A 17644-nucleotide genomic window follows, 5' to 3' on the forward strand; every position below is an offset into this window, starting at 1 on the left:
TTTTATATATAAAAGATTAGAAAAATTGTAACTACAAGTTTATTCCATTTTAATCCTTGTACAGTAAAAGACCAAAAAAAAAAAAAGTCCACACAGATTTACTCAGATTAGGATTCGCATACCATATTCAAGTCCAGTGTATAACTTTGTCTCTTCCAAGGACACCATACTTGGTACCCTGTATAAAAACAAAGAGTGCTTACATTTATTAATAATACCAGTAAGGAGGATTAAAAGGGAAAATATCAGTTCTAGAACGTTTATATCAAAACAAAGATGATGCTCTTTTAACAAACACAAATTTCCCATCTTCCATACTTGAATTGTTTACTCTATCCTTCTCAGGATTAATGCTATCTTGTTTCACCAGTAAGGACAATATTATTCATCTTTAAAGAAAATGTTAATTACATTTAATGACTTTAGGAGAAAAATTCACTGCAAAAATTAGTATAGTACTGATATCCTATATTCAAATGTAAAAGCTTAAGTCTGATGATAACATTTATACATTTATAGAAAGAAAAGTCAGATCTGTAATGGCATAGTAAAGGTTAAAACTAGTCACCAAAAACCCACAAACTGTATTGTAGAATATATAGCATAGCAAACAAGCCTCTTTAGATAATCATCACCCCTTCTCTTAAAACGAGACAAACCGATTTCTCCTACCATCTGCAGAAAAATGCCACCACTTCTGAAGATGTTCAGATGTAAAAGACACTGCAATTCCTAGTTAAAGATCTGTCACAAAAAATTACTAGAACAAATGAAGCTAAAGAAACCCATTAACTGGTTAAAAGTCACTTTTTGGGTATTTAAGAACAGGTGTTACTGGGAAATATGAACCTTTATAACTGAAATCTAAATTTTCTTCATTGAAAAGTATACTTTAACTTTTAACATTTTATGTGAAAATATGAGATTCAATTCAATAACTTTTTATAAACAAAGAGATAATATTTTCTAAGGGAAAACACAGGCACAACTGCCAAGAAACCATGGGGTGAGCGTACCTAATACAGGGCTAATTATTAATAAACAGACATCTTAGAGTTATTATTCATTACTCATGAATTACACAGCCTTGTAATGAATAAAAGCACTTTTAAAATCAACATGCTACCATCTCTACTGTATTTTTTAAGCTAAATAAAGTTATCTTTACCTTAATATTTTGTAGTTTAAATTCTGGAATTTATCTAAATGGTAATATTATTAAGATTACTAAAATGCCAATTATTTAACTAAGTCCCTCCCCATAATCTAGTGCCTAGGATGGAAAAATACCATCTCAAGTTTCAAAACCAAGCCTACAGAGTATAAACAAAGAATGGGAATAGTTTATAATATAAAGTGCTAATTTGCTTCTCAGAGACTTTAGAGTTCAAATTCTAATTCTTAAAACCTGGTTTTCATTCTATAAAGCTCCAACCTTTGACAACAGCTTGCAAGCTTGAGAATTCTATAAAATTGTGTATGACTGCCCTGACTGGTGTGGCTCAGTGGACTGGGCGTCGTCCTGCAAACAGAAAGGTAACAGGTTTGATTCCTAGTCAGGGCACATGCCTGGGCTGTGGGGCTGTTTGCAGGCCAGGTCCCACTTGGGAGCAGGTCAGCTCCCAGCTGGGGGCATGAAAGAGGCAAAAGATCAATGATATTTCTCTCTCACATGAATGTGTCTTCTCTCTTTCTCCCTCCCTCCCACTCTCTCTAAAAATAAATAAATAAAATCATTAAAAATAATAAAATACAATTGTGTATGCTAGAAAAAAAAAGATATATATCCAAAATGTAGTCAGTAAACATAAAACAATATTCCTTTACAATGAACTTCAAGGGGAATCCAACGTGTCTACTGAAATTAGATTTCACCAGCAAAGAGAAAAAGGCTGTGCTCAAGTTTAACAAGCATAAAGCATAACACTGTTACCCATCCCCAACCTGACATCGTCCCTGGTAGCAGATGGGGAAGTGCTTGTCATGAGCTGTCACATGATAGGACATGTCTCCTCACCACTGCTATAAATATAAGTAATTTACTAATGTAGAAATACAATTGTACCTTATCCATTCCATACCTAGTACCAAATAATACTGAACCAAGCATGCATTTTAATTATCACAAAATTACATATAACATAAAAAGCAATCTCTACAGCAAACTTCTGAACAATTTTTACTATGTCCAGGCAGGGCGGAGGGGCCTATCAAACAAACAAACAAAAACATATCAATTGGGAATTTGAAACGTTTTTATTGTATGCATTCAGGACCCAGTAACACCAATTACATTGTAATCATATTTAAAAACAAGTCTCATCTAAGAGCCCTGATACTAATTTTTAAAATCCATGTGTCACTCTAAATTGTTTCCTACTAAAAAATATGAAGAAAAATGATCAGTTATTACAATTATTTCAAAACATCAGCCTGTATGGGATTTTAAAGTATTAAGTAACACATTTAAATAAAAATGACTTAGGCTTTTATTTTTAAAACCTGAATTAAAATATATCTGCCATAACTCGTGTATAGAAGGCATCTGGTTCAACATATATTTTCAGTTTTATTTGTTCTTACCCATCACAAGTTCCTTTTATGCTTATTTATCTAACATTCAGCTTTAATTGATCTCTTACCTAACAATTTATAAAACTCCATTTGGACTGACATATTTTACACTAAATGTATTCAGTAATTGGAAATACATATTTATACCAAATTATTTCTTCTGATCTTTAAAAGAATAAAATTCATGACCTAAGATTTTATGATTTTATCTCTTTATGGTCACGTCAATATAATTTCACAAAGCTAAATACAATTCTAACAAGTAATTTCAACAACATATTATGAATAATACCATCTATAAATAATAAGGTTAAATCAGCTTCATGGCAACTAAATAGTATCAGGCCACCTAATTTATAACAAAATCTGTTCAATATGTGTGCCACTGGTGGGGGGCTGGGTCAACACCTGTTTTCTACAACTATTTTATTTGTACCACGATATGGCAATCTTCTTTAGATTTGATCAGAGTAGATCTGAAAACAATCACTGGTGGAAAAGGATGGTGAAAAAGAAAGAAATGACTAGTAACATAAAAACAAAATACATAAGTCAAATATACAAATGAAAGCTAGGTTAATTGTCAGGAAAGAACTGCAAACGGTAATAACTCTTCCTGTCTGTAAGTGAGAGAACAGGCCACCCTTTCAATAATCCCTTCCCTCCCAAGTGAAAACAAACATAAAAAGTATAAACCAAGCCACTAACAGATATTTTTTCCATTAAAGATTACAAGTGTTTCACAAGAGTTAATTACCCTCTTTCTGTGTCTTGTTACCCAATTCAATCCTAGGCATCAATAACAGCAATAAACACAAATGAAAAGCTGGCTCTTACTCTATCATATGCACAAAAGGTTGCTAAGTAAAGAAAGAGAAATCTCACATAGTGCTAGGTTTAAAAATAATGCTGAGCATAAAAACTATTTCCATGTCTGACACACAAGCTTTTAAAAATCAAAGAAAACAGTCAGAAGGTGAAATAAGGAGAAAACAGGATTACTCACCGTGGAGTAGTTAACTGTTTCCTTTTCTGTGTGCGGCTCCCCCAGCAGAGCTGGGTAGTTCCCTGGAGGTGCCAAGAGAGGTTAGCTAGCCCTGCCCCTCATCGCATAACAACACATCCTTTCACATATTAATGAAATGGTCTCAACTCTTAGACCTTAAGTATGAATTTTTCTTGAGTGAAAAGTTAGTAAAAGCTGAGATCCTAAGAGTGATTTAACTAAGAATGACTTAACAGATCTTTCAGAGAAAGGGGGCACAAAGTAAAGAAGAAATATTTGAGATGAAAAATGATGATTCCTCTATCTCGAGTAATCCTGTTTTTATAGATGTTAGGTTTCTGCTTTATGTGATAGCTGGTTAGACCTAGGAAGATTATGAGTGGACTGCAAAAGGAGAAGCTAATGACGATTTGAGGTTAAAGACAAGGGTCCAAATGCCTGTGACCCTGGAAAGACGTACTCCAACTTCCACATCTATAAAGGTAGAACTGTGAGTATAAACTATACCACAAATATTTCTATTAAATCATTACCTAAAGGTTCCAAGAGCAAAATAGAGATTCTATTTTAAAATTATTTCAGCAGACTTAAGTATCTACAAAACTGTTATAAATTAAAATTGTACTAAACTAAAAAATAAAATAAATAAAATTACCCTTGAGGGACCTCATTTTACCCATCCTTTGAAACAGTAAAATGTATAATATGTACAAGGTATTTAGTGACCCACTACACAGCTAACAGCTAAAAATTACAATGTACATATACCATCAAGTGTATCATTTAATTTACAGTTATTAGGATAATCAACTCATCTAAGCTTTTTATTTTCTGTCCGTCTCTAATCACTTAGCACGGAAAATTTCTTCTAACGTTTACTAGTCATTTCCCAGAACCATGGGATTTTAAGACCATCCCATATATTGTATTAGAAACTAAGATTTTCTTACAGGAAAACCCAGTACTAAGCTTCTAGTTTTTTATTACTGTTATTTTCTAGAAGACAGATATTGCTAATACATGCTCAAGGCAAACTTAATAATGAGTGGTTTGACAAAAAAAAAAAAAAAAATTAAGGCAGCTAGAATATTTTACCTAATTGAGATTTATGTAAGAAAATCAAAATATACATTTACATTTTAAAAATTGTTTAAGCTCTGGCTGGTGTGGCTCAGTGGATTGAGTGCTGGCCTGCAAACCAAAAGATCACTGGTTCGATTACTCGTCCGGGCACATGCCTGGGTTGCATGCCAGGCCCACACTCAGGGGCCTGTAAGAGGCAACCAGTTGATGCATCTCTCACACATCAATGTTTCTCTCCCTCTCTTACTCCCTCCCTTGCCCTCTCTCTAAATAAGTAATAAAATATTTAATAAATAAACAAACAAACAAACATGTTTGAGTTGCTATGTGTTTCCAAAAATTGCTAGAGTATTTCAGTAAGTGCATAATGTCCCATAACACAAAGGCAAAAATGTTATTAACAAGAGTGACTCCCGTCAGGCATCTTAGGAACTACATGAAAGTATGTCACATTTATTCATTTCCTTTTCTCCCCCACTTGCTACATTTTACTTTACTTTCTACGGAGTAACTAATGTCTGAAGGGTCTTTTTTCTGGTCTAGTCAAGCTGACCTGCTGCTGATAACTTAATTAATGATTATGCTACAGATATTCTTTCTTCACACTAGGCAATGTGATTTAATAACACAGAACAATGGCACCACTGACATTATTTAATTTTTTCAAATCAACTTACATTTAGAGGATTTTGACAATTGACTTATTAAAAAAGCATTTCAGAAATTTAAAAAGTTAACTTTATTTTATGATACTTGGGTTGAGAAGTAATTTATTATTGGTCAAAAAAGTGAAAATGTTATATAAATAAAATAAATATAATAAGGCACACATTACCAAAACAAATTAAAATTTCAGATGTTACCAATTGGAAATTAGTTTTACAGGAAAGGATTCTATGAATAACTATTTAAAGGGCCAGGAAAGACTTTATAACTCTTTGTTTTGGTAACTCAAAGGTGAAGGGCTGTCCATTCGTCTTAATTCTACTTCATATATGCACTATCCTGCATAATGTATGTAACTATGAAGAACCCTAAAGATGTGTATTAGTCAATGATTACAAAGAGACATTTTCATCATTTTATATTTCATTATGTGTTATTAAATATACAGGGGTTGGCAAATGCAGGTTTACAGTTGTTTGTATGAAAAATATAATAATTAATAATATAAGAATAAACTCAGTTTTGTATACTCAAGACTGCAAACCTATTTTTGCCCACCCCTGTATACAAGAAAACATTTTATATGTATACTATTAAATATATTTAACATTATATGTTTATATTAAATACTCTTATTACTTCATTATGTTTCACTATATTAAATTTTCACACCAAAAGTGAAAATTCTAAAGCAAAACTTTTCAGTCTAAATTATCTTTCATCTGCAAATTTTCTGAGGAAAATCTACAAAGAATACTCAGGATCAACTTTATAGTTTATAATGTACAGTAATGTGAGCTAACAAACTACTTATATTCCATCACATTCATAAGATTTATATAACATGGTATTCTTTTCCTTATTGAAAATACATTTCATTATTATAAACTTGTTAGGTTTGTAATTATGAAATATATGGCAATTTTGTCCTAATACACATTTATTTCAAAAGATAAAGACTTTGCTTCAATTCACTATTATAGTGCACATGGCATAAATATGGCCACATGCTGAAATGAACTGCAACAAAAAACTTCTAAGCCTCTTGAGCTGACCCTTCAAGAAGTGCATCCTAATGATCGCTCAATGCTAAAAATCTTCTCACCCTGGCCAGTGTGGCTCAGTTGGTTGAGTGTCATCCTGTAAACTGAGGGGTCACGGGCTTGATTACTTGTCAGAGCACATGCCTGGGTTGCAGATTCCTGTCCCAGGTCGGGCACACACAGAAAGCAACCAGTCGATGTTTTCTTGCCCACTCGATCTCTCCCTCCCTTCTTCTTCTTTCTAAAATTAGTAAGTATGTCCTTCCGTGAGGATAAACATATGTGTGTATATATATATATACACACATATATATATACACACATATATATTTAAAAAACACCATATGCACAGATTGTGAATGCTTTTGCTCTTAAATTGAATTAAAAGACGACACTTCTCACTGTCAACACGTTCAAGCACAACTAAATTTACTAATGTAATGAATTTGTTAAGTATGAAATCAGTGTTTAGCAAGCCATAAAAAAGTTAATTCTTACTGTATTACATACTGTTATGATCATCAGGAAAATCAAAACCATTTCTATAGGTTTCATTTAAAAATAGTTTAAAATAAGAAATTAAAAGAATAGTAATAATAATAAAACAATAAAAATATTGTTTAAAATTGATCTCCCTTAACAAAAATAAATTTTGGTAAAATTGCTCTTATATCAAACTATAAAACTAATGAAAAACAAAAATTTTTTAAAAGAATTTGGCAAATTCCTAGGTAAATGGAAAACAGATTTCCTTACCTGGAGTGACCCTATATCTCCCTCTTAAATTTAAAGAGCAATCTAAAGTTCAATACCTAGAAACAGTTTTTAGACTAAAATCAGTGGGAACTGTGAAAAAGTATCATGTCAAACAATGACTACGCAAAATATAGGAAAGACAAGCCACATTTTAAAACAAATCCACAAATAATTCTCCTCTTTGTCTTTTTTGAGGGGGCAGGAATTACTCACTCATTTTTATGTGATTTTCATTATATTGCTGAGCAACAAGATGCTGATGTTGACAGAAAATGGTCTCTGATGATACCCTGAAACTAGCAGCTATCTACTTAATAAGTCAGCTTAAGTTACATATTGCTGATTTCTGTTAGACTCAAATTTTTTTTCAACTTAAATGGTAGCACTAACAATGGACTAAATGAAGACAAAACAATAATACTCTGAAAAGCACTTAAAATCATAAAAGCAGCTTGTTAGATCTAAAAAGTTCAAAATCATAATGAATAACATTGAACAGATTTTTATTAATAAACACCCTAGTTATTTTGTTACAAAATCCTTAATCAACATTTACTACAAACTAGTATTTTTTTCCTTTTTAAAGAATAGTATTTATCTTAATTAATTCAGTAAACTAACAGATGAACTTAAGTATTTCCCAGTTCATATTTTAAAACTTATTTATATTGAAAGTTATCTTAGCACCATATGAAGATCTGAGTAAGCCTTAAAGTTTATAGATCAGATTGTGCCTCAGGTATTTCTGGACTAACAATGATAAAAAGGTTAAAGTGACACAGAAACAACACCAATAATTACAAAACCAGGGACTCATTATGTGACTAAGACTTAAAATATATGCAAAATGGAAAAACAGCAAAACATGTAAAGTAATTATTTTTACTTACAAGTTAGTAATTGGCTCTCCTTTCAATGGAGGCAGGAGGTTTCCTGAGCCAATCAAACAGTTGTGCACTATAGTCAGACTCTGTAGAACATCATCTCTAGAAAAGGTAAGAGATATTTTCATATTTTAGAAGACTCCAAATCCCTATTTAAGAAAAATGCCAAGAGTCTAGGGTGAAGTACAAAAACTTTATCAAGTGGGGATATACAAAACTAAGGTAAAGAAATAGCAAACATCCCAGTTTAACCACTCAATAATACAAGGTATAATAATTAAGCAGATATTTACTGGTAAGAATCAGAGAAGGAAAACTCTGACTCCAAAAAACCTCCGCTGCCTTGCGGCATACCTCTTCAGGGGAAAGGCTAAGGGAGTAAACCCCGACAGAAAATCCGGAGCCGGAGTCCCTAAGGCGGTTTGACGTTGTAGTCAACACCGGCAATTCCTGCGGCGCACCTGAAGCCAAGCTGTATTGACTCCGTCTTTCCCTTGGACCCTTCAGCTGCGAAGAGAGGGGGGGTCTGATGCATGGGCAACAGCAGACCCTCCATATCACCCTGCCCAGGCTCTGTAGCTTCAGCTTCACTGGAGAGGACACTCCAGCGTCATCGCAAGATGTCGATTTAACACGGGAGGAGACAGATACCGTGTCACTCCCGAGTCGGACTGCACAGCCATTCTCGGCGGTGCAGATAGACTCTTAAGAAGCTACACCATCGTCTCTCGAGACGGACGGCTGCCGACGACTGGTAAGAAACCTGCTTATATTTAAACAAGTTCTAAATAATCACAAGTAACAATTGAATACCCTCTGTGAAACAATTCTGAATGAAATCACAGGTTTACCTAAAGATCACTACCACTTAACAAAAATAGAAAACAGATTTACAGATCTTCCAGCATATCCCATCTATTAAAAATGGACTAGCTAAATGTTTACTTCAAAAGGCAGTTTTGTACTATACAGTTGACATTAAGTCAATCATATTTCTTCCTCCAACCCCATTTCTACTAAATTGGCTATTAAAATTTCATGATATTTAACACATAGTAATTTTCTTACTATTATTTTATGAACTTTCAAACATCCAAACTATGAAAGTCTAATAATTCCAAATAATTGTTTCTTATTAAAGCCCCTAGGAAAAGAATTCCAACCTAGGAATTTGTCTGTTAAATAATATTAATGTCAACAACATGAATTACTAAGAAGACACAACCCAATAAACCTGAGCTGAATCTAGAAAAGCAGGCATTTCATTTTAAAAGGGGCATACCTACACACAACCCAAAGGATGCACAAGTGAAGTCATTAAGTAGAAAACACTAAAAACAAACTAGGAAAACACCTGTTTTTCTCTTTGAACTGTTTAAATGTTATGACACAATTTCTGTTACACAATGCTGTATTAAATGGTTTTCTAATTCTATTTATGGTGATGTTCAAATGCACCAAAAATGAACACATCAGATATGACATAGAAGGCACAAAAATGGTTCTTTAGTCTGCAACCATAAAACAAACACCAATTCATTATTTAAAAAACAAAACAAAACCTAACCTAGACATTTCGAGTTCTCCATCCCCGCAGAGCTGGAGTTTGATGAGTTCAGGCTGAAGAAAGGAGTCCAAGAGATAGAAAGCAAAAGCTACTTCATCGGAAGAAGGAACATGCCACTGGATTCCCAGATTCCAAAGGTCCCCTGGTTTACCCCAGTCCTAGAAAAGAACAGCATTTGTTCAGCAGGTTGAAAAGTTGAAAAAAGAACATATACACATAATTTAAAATGTTTAAAAGACTAGTTACGAATATTCTAAACCTAAGGCACCAAATAATATACAAAAAAAGCTCATGAAAACATATTACCCCTTCATTATAACTCCTAAAAAAGGTCTCCCTGAAAAGTCCCTCAAATACTAGTTTACTTATAAGAGTAACAGTAAGTTTATGTGAGTCTATTGTGTTCCCCAATAAAATTATGTGGAACTGTAGATTAGATATGGCATAACAAGTCACTTCATACAAAAACAGAAAAGAAGAAAGCTAAAATTAGCCCCAACACTATGCTGACCAACTTTTAAAACATTCCAGGGAGTGCCCTTCTGGTTGCTAGAAGGGATGCTGTCCCATTCATGAGTCAGTTAATAAAGCCAAATAGACCTTCAAAGCAAACGATCCAATAAGTTGTAATAATATACTTTAAAAGTAAAGAAGTGACACCTTCATACACAAGAAGGAAAAACCCCACATTTTGAACCGCTGAGGAAAATAACTGAATATATACCCCTGAATCCCAAATTACTGAGAATGCTTGCCTTGATAGGGAAGTACTCAGTAGGATGCTTGTCAAAACCCCCTGGCACGCTGCAGTACTCTGTGGGGTAGATAAGCGTAGTAGAACGAAGAAGGTGATGCAAAAGGTTACAGGACAGAGTATAGCCCTGCTTACAGGTTAAATGGAGGGTTCTTCGGAGAATCTTTACAAGTTGCTCCCTATAAAGAAGCAACTTCTTCCCATCCACTCGAGTAATCTAAAAAGAGAAAGAGGCAGTTGAAAGATCAAGAATCAATAATTAACGTAAAGATGAATGTTTGGCCACTAAAGTAGCCAAAACAATAACAATGTTTTTCTTTAAATAATTTAATTGATTCTAGGACTTTCTTTTTAATTATATTCTAGCAATTTATTCTTTTTTTTTTTTTTAGTTCAAAACACATTTTCTGAGCCTGGGCTTTCATGTGCCATGGCATAGTACCATTTTTTTTTTGAAAAGTATCTATCTCCTTCAAGAGACAAAACTAAGTTAATTGAATTTCTTTGTTCTTTGGTTCCTGAACTAAGCCATTAAAAGAAACAAACAAACAAAGCACCTAAAGTTTAATTAATGGTCAAATTTAGAATATAGAGAAAACAAAGATTCCCAAATCTGATAAACGTTTCAATTAATGAGTTACCCACACTAGAATTAATCAGTAAAAAATAGACTACTAAACATAAAGTAACCAACAATATACTCTTCTGATAACAAGAAAATGATATTATCTGACTTTTTGTAGCCATATCAAGAAATATTTAAAACTTAGGACATTTCACATTTTAATATCAAATTTAAAAAAAAGAATAAAGCCTAAGAGCAAGTCAACATTTTTATAGTAATTTTTCTTATGCCAAAGATTTACAATACCTCAGACAAAAGTTGAAGATTCCATAGTAACTCTTTGTCTAGCTCTTCTTCATTTAACACATCATCATCTAAAAAAAAGGTAAAATAGTATCAGAGGGGAAAAATAATCTATGTATCCAACTAAATGATTTTTTAAATATTTACATTAATATTTCTAATAACTGAAAACTCTTTCAGGGAGACTTTTCAATTCCTTCTTTAGTAAGCTGAACTTCATCCAGGAAATGAGAACTCACTTTTCAAGAAAATAAACACACTAACCAAAATGTCTGACCCTGCCTGTATCACAAAATAACTGGTATTTTTGGCAACCTCTGAATGGATCTCATATGTGTTAAAATATTAATTTAATAAAGTAAAATTTCTAAGCTACCTGTTAACATGGTGATAGCTTATTTTGATCAATTTCCCCCAAAACTGCAAAACTAAAATATTATATAGCTTAAAGAATCTTTTCATCAACAGAGTTCTAGAAACCAAGAAGAAAATTTATCTAAAATCATAAAAACAGAATGATAACTTTACGACTTACTCATTGTGAGCTGAGTTATCACACTGCAGCAGTGGGGAACAAATAGCTTCAAAGATTCCTCTGGGCAGCACTGAAAACATATGTGTATAAATAAGTTTTTTGAAAGGTACAAATATTTTAACAGTCACAAAGTTTACAGCAGCACTATTTTCAGTGACAAACAAGGACTATAAGCAGTTACTGAAAGAACTACATATTTTAAGTATAACAAACACCTCTAAAATAATTAATCACATTAACCCCATTGGTTACTGATTCATTAATTCAATAGTCCAAAAAGCCCACACTCACCTTTACCGCAGCACGGCACATGTCTGCCACCATGCGGCCTGCTACTCTTGTTTCAAATATATGTGAAATAGAAAAATTAAAAACCTTCTGAAGGGCCACCTATTATGTAAAAAATGAAAATGTCTAATCAGCACTTTAAAAGAAAATTAAACATAAAATATTTCTTTAAATGATGCTCAGACTGTATTAAAAGAAACCAAGTAGGAAATTTGTAGCCATCAGAATTTATACGGATTTGCTTAATCATGTTACATTCATGCCTACAGTCTTTGCACAAGACCCTACCATGAACAAAACATTTGAGGCTCAAGACTTTATTTGCCACAGTAACACCAAACACAAAATTACAATTTCTGGAAGCAAATACAAATATCTTGTTGGCTAATCCAATGTAACAAAAGACATTTTTTTAGAATATCCAATATTTACATTTTGTCATTCTGACAGCAACAAACTATAGACATTTATCTCTAATCCAAAAGACTTGAAGCAGTCTATTTAATTTTATAATCAAGTCACAGAATTTCAATTGCTGAATGAAAGAAAGAGCTCTATACATGGATTAACAATGTTCAAAATTATAAACAACTCCCTAAAAGATTTCAATTAAGTAAAAGATTATTTATGCTAACTTCTTTATACTCATATAACCTCAGTAAATATTTCATGCAGCTGTAAAATAGGTTAGTTTTTCACCAGGATAAACAAAGTAAACAGTGATAATCTCAGATGAAGGAGAAAAAAACAGAAATGGAAATAAAGTGCAGTTTTAAAGACCATACTATACATAACAGGTAGCAACCAGTATCAAATGAGTGTGGACAAAATGCAATATGACAACAAATGTTCTTATTCATCATAATTTGCCAGATTTTTATAATTAGCATTTAATTTCTATCATGTTACGGCATAAACAATTTCCACAACTATTCTCCCAAATTGTATTTAATTGAACTTTAAAACTACAGTTAATTCTTGCTGTTTGTAGCAGTTACATTCTATAAAGTTGCTGTGAGCTCTGAATTGTCAAACACTAATTTGCTAGCTAATAAAACCATTGTTCCTAGGGGAAATACAGGGTTAAGTTCCTACAAGGCTCTGGGTACATTTTTATCAAATGATGAATTTCGTGTTATGTGTTTCTATTTAAAGACACCTTATTTAATATACATTCTTGATTCATTAACATTGAACTCAAAAGTCAACAGCACTATAACTCATGTCTGAACAAAGTTCATCTAAAACATGTTCTTTTCTCTGTTAGGCACAACTCAACTCTGTTATGCTTATAACACTAGACATGGCTTCTGCACTGCTCTTGGGGCCATTTTTAAAAAGCAGCAAAATCACCGACAAAAAAGACAAAAATTTAAAAAACCTGGCACTAAACTGACACAAAAAGGGGACATTTACAGTGTGAGAGCTGAAACAAAAAAGCAGAGCGTCACCTATTTGACCCCAACTGGAAACATGTCCAACTCAAATTTTTGCCACTTTTACATGTCTGCACAAAAGCGCTAAAGGTATTGATTTAGGGGTTACGAATAAATTTTAGCCAGTAGGTAAATTTGCAAATATGGATTTTGTGAATAATGATCATCAACTGTATATCTTCTTCAAATTTTAGTATGAAAAGAAAGGATAAACTGGCACTGATATATACACTTAAAGTAGCTTATGGTTCAATTTTTATAACTTTAAATAAAATCACAAGATTGGAATTTGATTTTTTGGAGCAATGCATTCTTACCATAAATATTTCTTTGGAACATTGCGTGAGGATTGTACTAAATGTAGAAGACAGACCTAACTCAACTAAACTCTCCAAGTGAGTCATTTTCTCAGTTTCTGTCTCTTCTCTTGTTTGCTCCAATGTGCTGCTTTCTATAAGTCCAAAGCATCTAAATAATGCAAAGAAATAAAGCATAATTTTAGCAACTAAAAACTGGTTTAACATTTTTAATGATGAGTGGATAAATCTCTATTATTATAACCATTCAAGTGACAGCTATTTAATCTGTACAGGGCTCACAAATCAATTGTCTTTTTATAACTTCAGAAGCACCATTGTTGGGTAGTTGTTAAACAGAGGATGTCAATGCAGGAAGAAATTAAGTTGCTGAGATAGAACAGTTATTGTTTTGAATTCAGATAAAGGGTAGGTCTAGGGTACATACTCACCTGTCCATAAACTGTAAGACAAAATCCTCAAATTCAGCTGTGGCTGAACAAAGTTCTCGTTCCACCTATAACATTAATGTGAAGGAAAATTAAAAGTAGCCTTTGATTTTTTTTCTCTGAACTAACAAAACTCAATTATGGTCTAATAAATAGATATAACACTAAATTATTAAATTATGTATTGTGAGAAACGGCACCACAATCACCTATCAATTTAGAATAACTTGACCTACTACTTTCCAGGAACCAAAATAAGAATTAACATATTTTATAAGGGCCAAACCAGAAGTCAAGCAGCCATTTTTATTATCAATTACATTTTTCAAATTGTTTCAAACTTCTGGTATACTGTAAAGGATTTTATCCCTCCCTACTTAAACATCTGAATGACAAAAGTCAACCAGTTACATGCTCACAATAAGGAAAACAGCTCTAAAAAAACTAGTACTAAAGAAAATTTATCTTCATTAGATACCAATACCCTCAATAGATTTATTACTAACATCAGAAAATAAAAAAATGAAACAGCACTACCTTTGCTTAACAAAACATTAAAAAATGACACTGAAATACACCCCTGGATGTCAAAACAGCAATGATGACATGGCCCTCCATTTATATCAAGTAGTCACAAAATAGTAATTATATTTGGTAGCACCTATCCAAAGTTGCTGACTAGCAAATATTGCTATGCATATACACTAAGAATCAGAACTCAGTTAACCAATTCCTTTACAACCAGAAAAGCATCCTTACTTCTGTGAGGTCATTTCTTTCTTGTAGTACAGATGAACAATCTACTAAAGGCACCAGAGTGGAAAACGTTGCTATAAACTGGAATGTAATCTGTGGGAAGATGCAACAAATTTAACATTAATTATATAATTCTAGCTCTAAAATGCAAGCATATCGTAATCTACCCAAATAAATTATCTTGAGGGAATCCCACAACAATCTTTCTGGGAATTTTTCACTTAGAATTGAACATTTTAAGGTTCCTCAAAATGAACCAGCTGTTACTTTAGTAATGAAATATACATTTATTTTCCTATAGTTATTTATTAGATTTAAGCACAAAGTTCTCCAATTTCTTGTCAATGAGAGGTTATTCTGCCTCCCTCCTAAAAATGTCACTGTAACAAAGGGTACATTAGCTAAGGCAGAAGGTAGAGATCAGGGAAGATGAGCAATGTCAGGAGATGTGTATGTACCAGGATCTGGCATTCTATACCTAGGGACTTGTAGCGTGCCTCCTTGTCACCAGTGTAGATGAAGGTAAGTACAAGTGATAATAGGCTATAATTTTTAATGTCTCTGCTTAAGGAAAATAGTAAATCTATAATGAGCTTTAACATACCAAATGATCATTAACTGAATAAAGGTTATAGCAAGTTACTTATGAAGGAAGACATTATAGAGATAAACTAACCATCTATAGATCTAAACTTGAGCGTCTACAGATATAATTCTGTTATCATTAACAAATTTTACATTGAACTATGTTCTAAAGAGTATTTGAAAAAAAATTAACAAGATGTCCACTTACACAGTTATCACTTAGATACAAAACAGAATCATAAATATGCTCACCATGCATTTACTAAAGTCATTTGGATCCACCCCAGGCAACGCTCTCATCAACAGAGGTAGCATATGTGTTGGACCTTCAGGAAACCATTTGCCCCCAGATACCAAACTGCGGGCCACTCCTATTACACAACTTAAAGTAGCTGTGAGCTGGTGAGGTTCTGTTAAAGTCTCTAGAGCAGGATATGTTCTATAATTTGAAAACAGAATTTAAAAAAAATTCCATCACAACCATACATGATACATTAAGTATAATAAATACATAAAATGTATTTTGGTTTAAAGGTTTGTAGCTAGCAGAATATTGTGAGTGAATATTTGTTCTCAAAGTTAACAGAGTCACACAAATAAAGGAAATAAAGGAAAGGTACATGTTTCCCCAATCCCCTACCACCTCACCACCTTTTTTCATGAAAATTCCATAGGACAAAAGAACATAAACCGGTAGATTCTACATTATTTCAACCATCTTAATCCACTTCCAATTTCAGAAGGTTGATCAGTTATTAGAATTCAGGAATAACAAGTTACAAACTACTCCTCTCCTCCGTTTTATAGGTAAAAACCACTTTACTAAAATGCTGAAATTTCTATTTTATACTTTTAAAAGGACTGGTATTTTAAACTTGGAAATCGGCTAACAGAAATATACGAGAATACTCCAATTGGGAGAAGTAAGGTAAATGCAATCTTTGATCACTATGTAAGTATACAAGTGCCAAGGACATTCAAGTCACTCTTTGACTCAGTAATTTAACTTTTAAGAATCTATAAGAGAAAAAAAAAAAAACTAAAATGTAATCATTTTAAATTCCTCTTATGCATAAAAGATATATATAAGGGAAATTGCGTCATAAATAGGAAACAAGGGATGCTTTATAACTATGATTAAAAAGAACCAAGCCTATTCTTATTTTAAAAGATAAAAAAAAATTATACCAAAATCTTTAACAAAGGTTATCTTTAGGAAATGTAAAACTAAGTGCCTAAAATATAATTTTACATTTTTACTTTTTAAAACATTTTGCATTTTTAAAGAAAAAACTTCAATAAAAGGTAGTCACGCCATTTCTAAACAGAACAGAATTACAACTGAATCTCAAAAAATGACAGTGTAGTGTTAATTTTGACAAATAAGTATTTACTCTGGTCAAGCATATATCACTCAATATGCTGATATTAAATCTGTGCCAAAATCGAGAATTAAAGAAACTGTTTCTTCTAAAAATCTAACTCACTATTCATAATTCATCAATTACAAAACACTGACATAAGGCAAAACAAAGGGGAGGTAAAGAAACAATGAAACTCATAAAATGACAAAATTTTAACCATGCAAGCAACTAAAGTCTCTCCTTACAGGCTAGCCCCTCTGCATAATGGAGCATCAAGAAACCTGCCACCAACTGTTAGCTTCTGCTACCATGGAGGCCAAGTAGCAAAAACCACTGGGGGCTGACAAGAGCAGAAACTGCCTAACTCTTCCATTCCATCCCCTAATTAAGCTACGTGTGTTGGAAGAGTTCCAGGGCCCTAAGATGCACACACAAAAATAGGAGGTTGAGAGAGTGAGGCACAACTTAACTGGAATATTTATGGCAATGAAGACAGGGCAAGAGAGTATGAACAATTCAGATTTAACGGAGTCCCATTTTGGTGAAGATCTTTAAGCAGAGACCCTTCTCCAAGTAAATGTGACTGGTTATCCTGTCTCAACAGTGAGTCAGAAAATAAACTGTCACCTGCACCCTCCCGCTACAGATAAATCTAAGTTATGGGACTCAACTTGTTAGATCCTTCTGGCCTCTAAAAACTAACCTTCTACTTTCGACAAAGACATGTAGAGAGA

The 17644-nt window shown here is 32.9% G+C and overlaps 1 protein-coding gene across 2 annotated transcripts in view; it reads right to left on the reverse strand.

The window, feature by feature from the left end:
• PSME4 (proteasome activator subunit 4) overlaps positions 1-17644 on the reverse strand; it is an 85772-nt gene that overhangs the window by 29555 nt on the left and 38573 nt on the right. For both annotated transcript variants that reach the window (XM_090281284.1, XM_090281283.1), the window contains exons 11-21: positions 15799-15985; positions 14965-15054; positions 14209-14273; positions 13778-13928; positions 12028-12126; positions 11737-11806; positions 11205-11272; positions 10335-10550; positions 9580-9737; positions 8019-8114; positions 123-178 (exon numbers count right to left, since the gene is read on the reverse strand). In XM_090281284.1, coding sequence (XP_090137410.1) covers positions 123-178; positions 8019-8114; positions 9580-9737; positions 10335-10550; positions 11205-11272; positions 11737-11806; positions 12028-12126; positions 13778-13928; positions 14209-14273; positions 14965-15054; positions 15799-15985 — 1256 coding nt within the window. The remainder of the gene's footprint in view (positions 1-122; positions 179-8018; positions 8115-9579; positions 9738-10334; positions 10551-11204; positions 11273-11736; positions 11807-12027; positions 12127-13777; positions 13929-14208; positions 14274-14964; positions 15055-15798; positions 15986-17644) is intronic.

This window comes from Furipterus horrens, unplaced genomic scaffold, assembly GCF_987537825.1.
Source record: "Furipterus horrens unplaced genomic scaffold, mFurHor1.1.pri manual_scaffold_6, whole genome shotgun sequence".
Lineage (NCBI taxonomy): Eukaryota > Metazoa > Chordata > Mammalia > Chiroptera > Furipteridae > Furipterus > Furipterus horrens.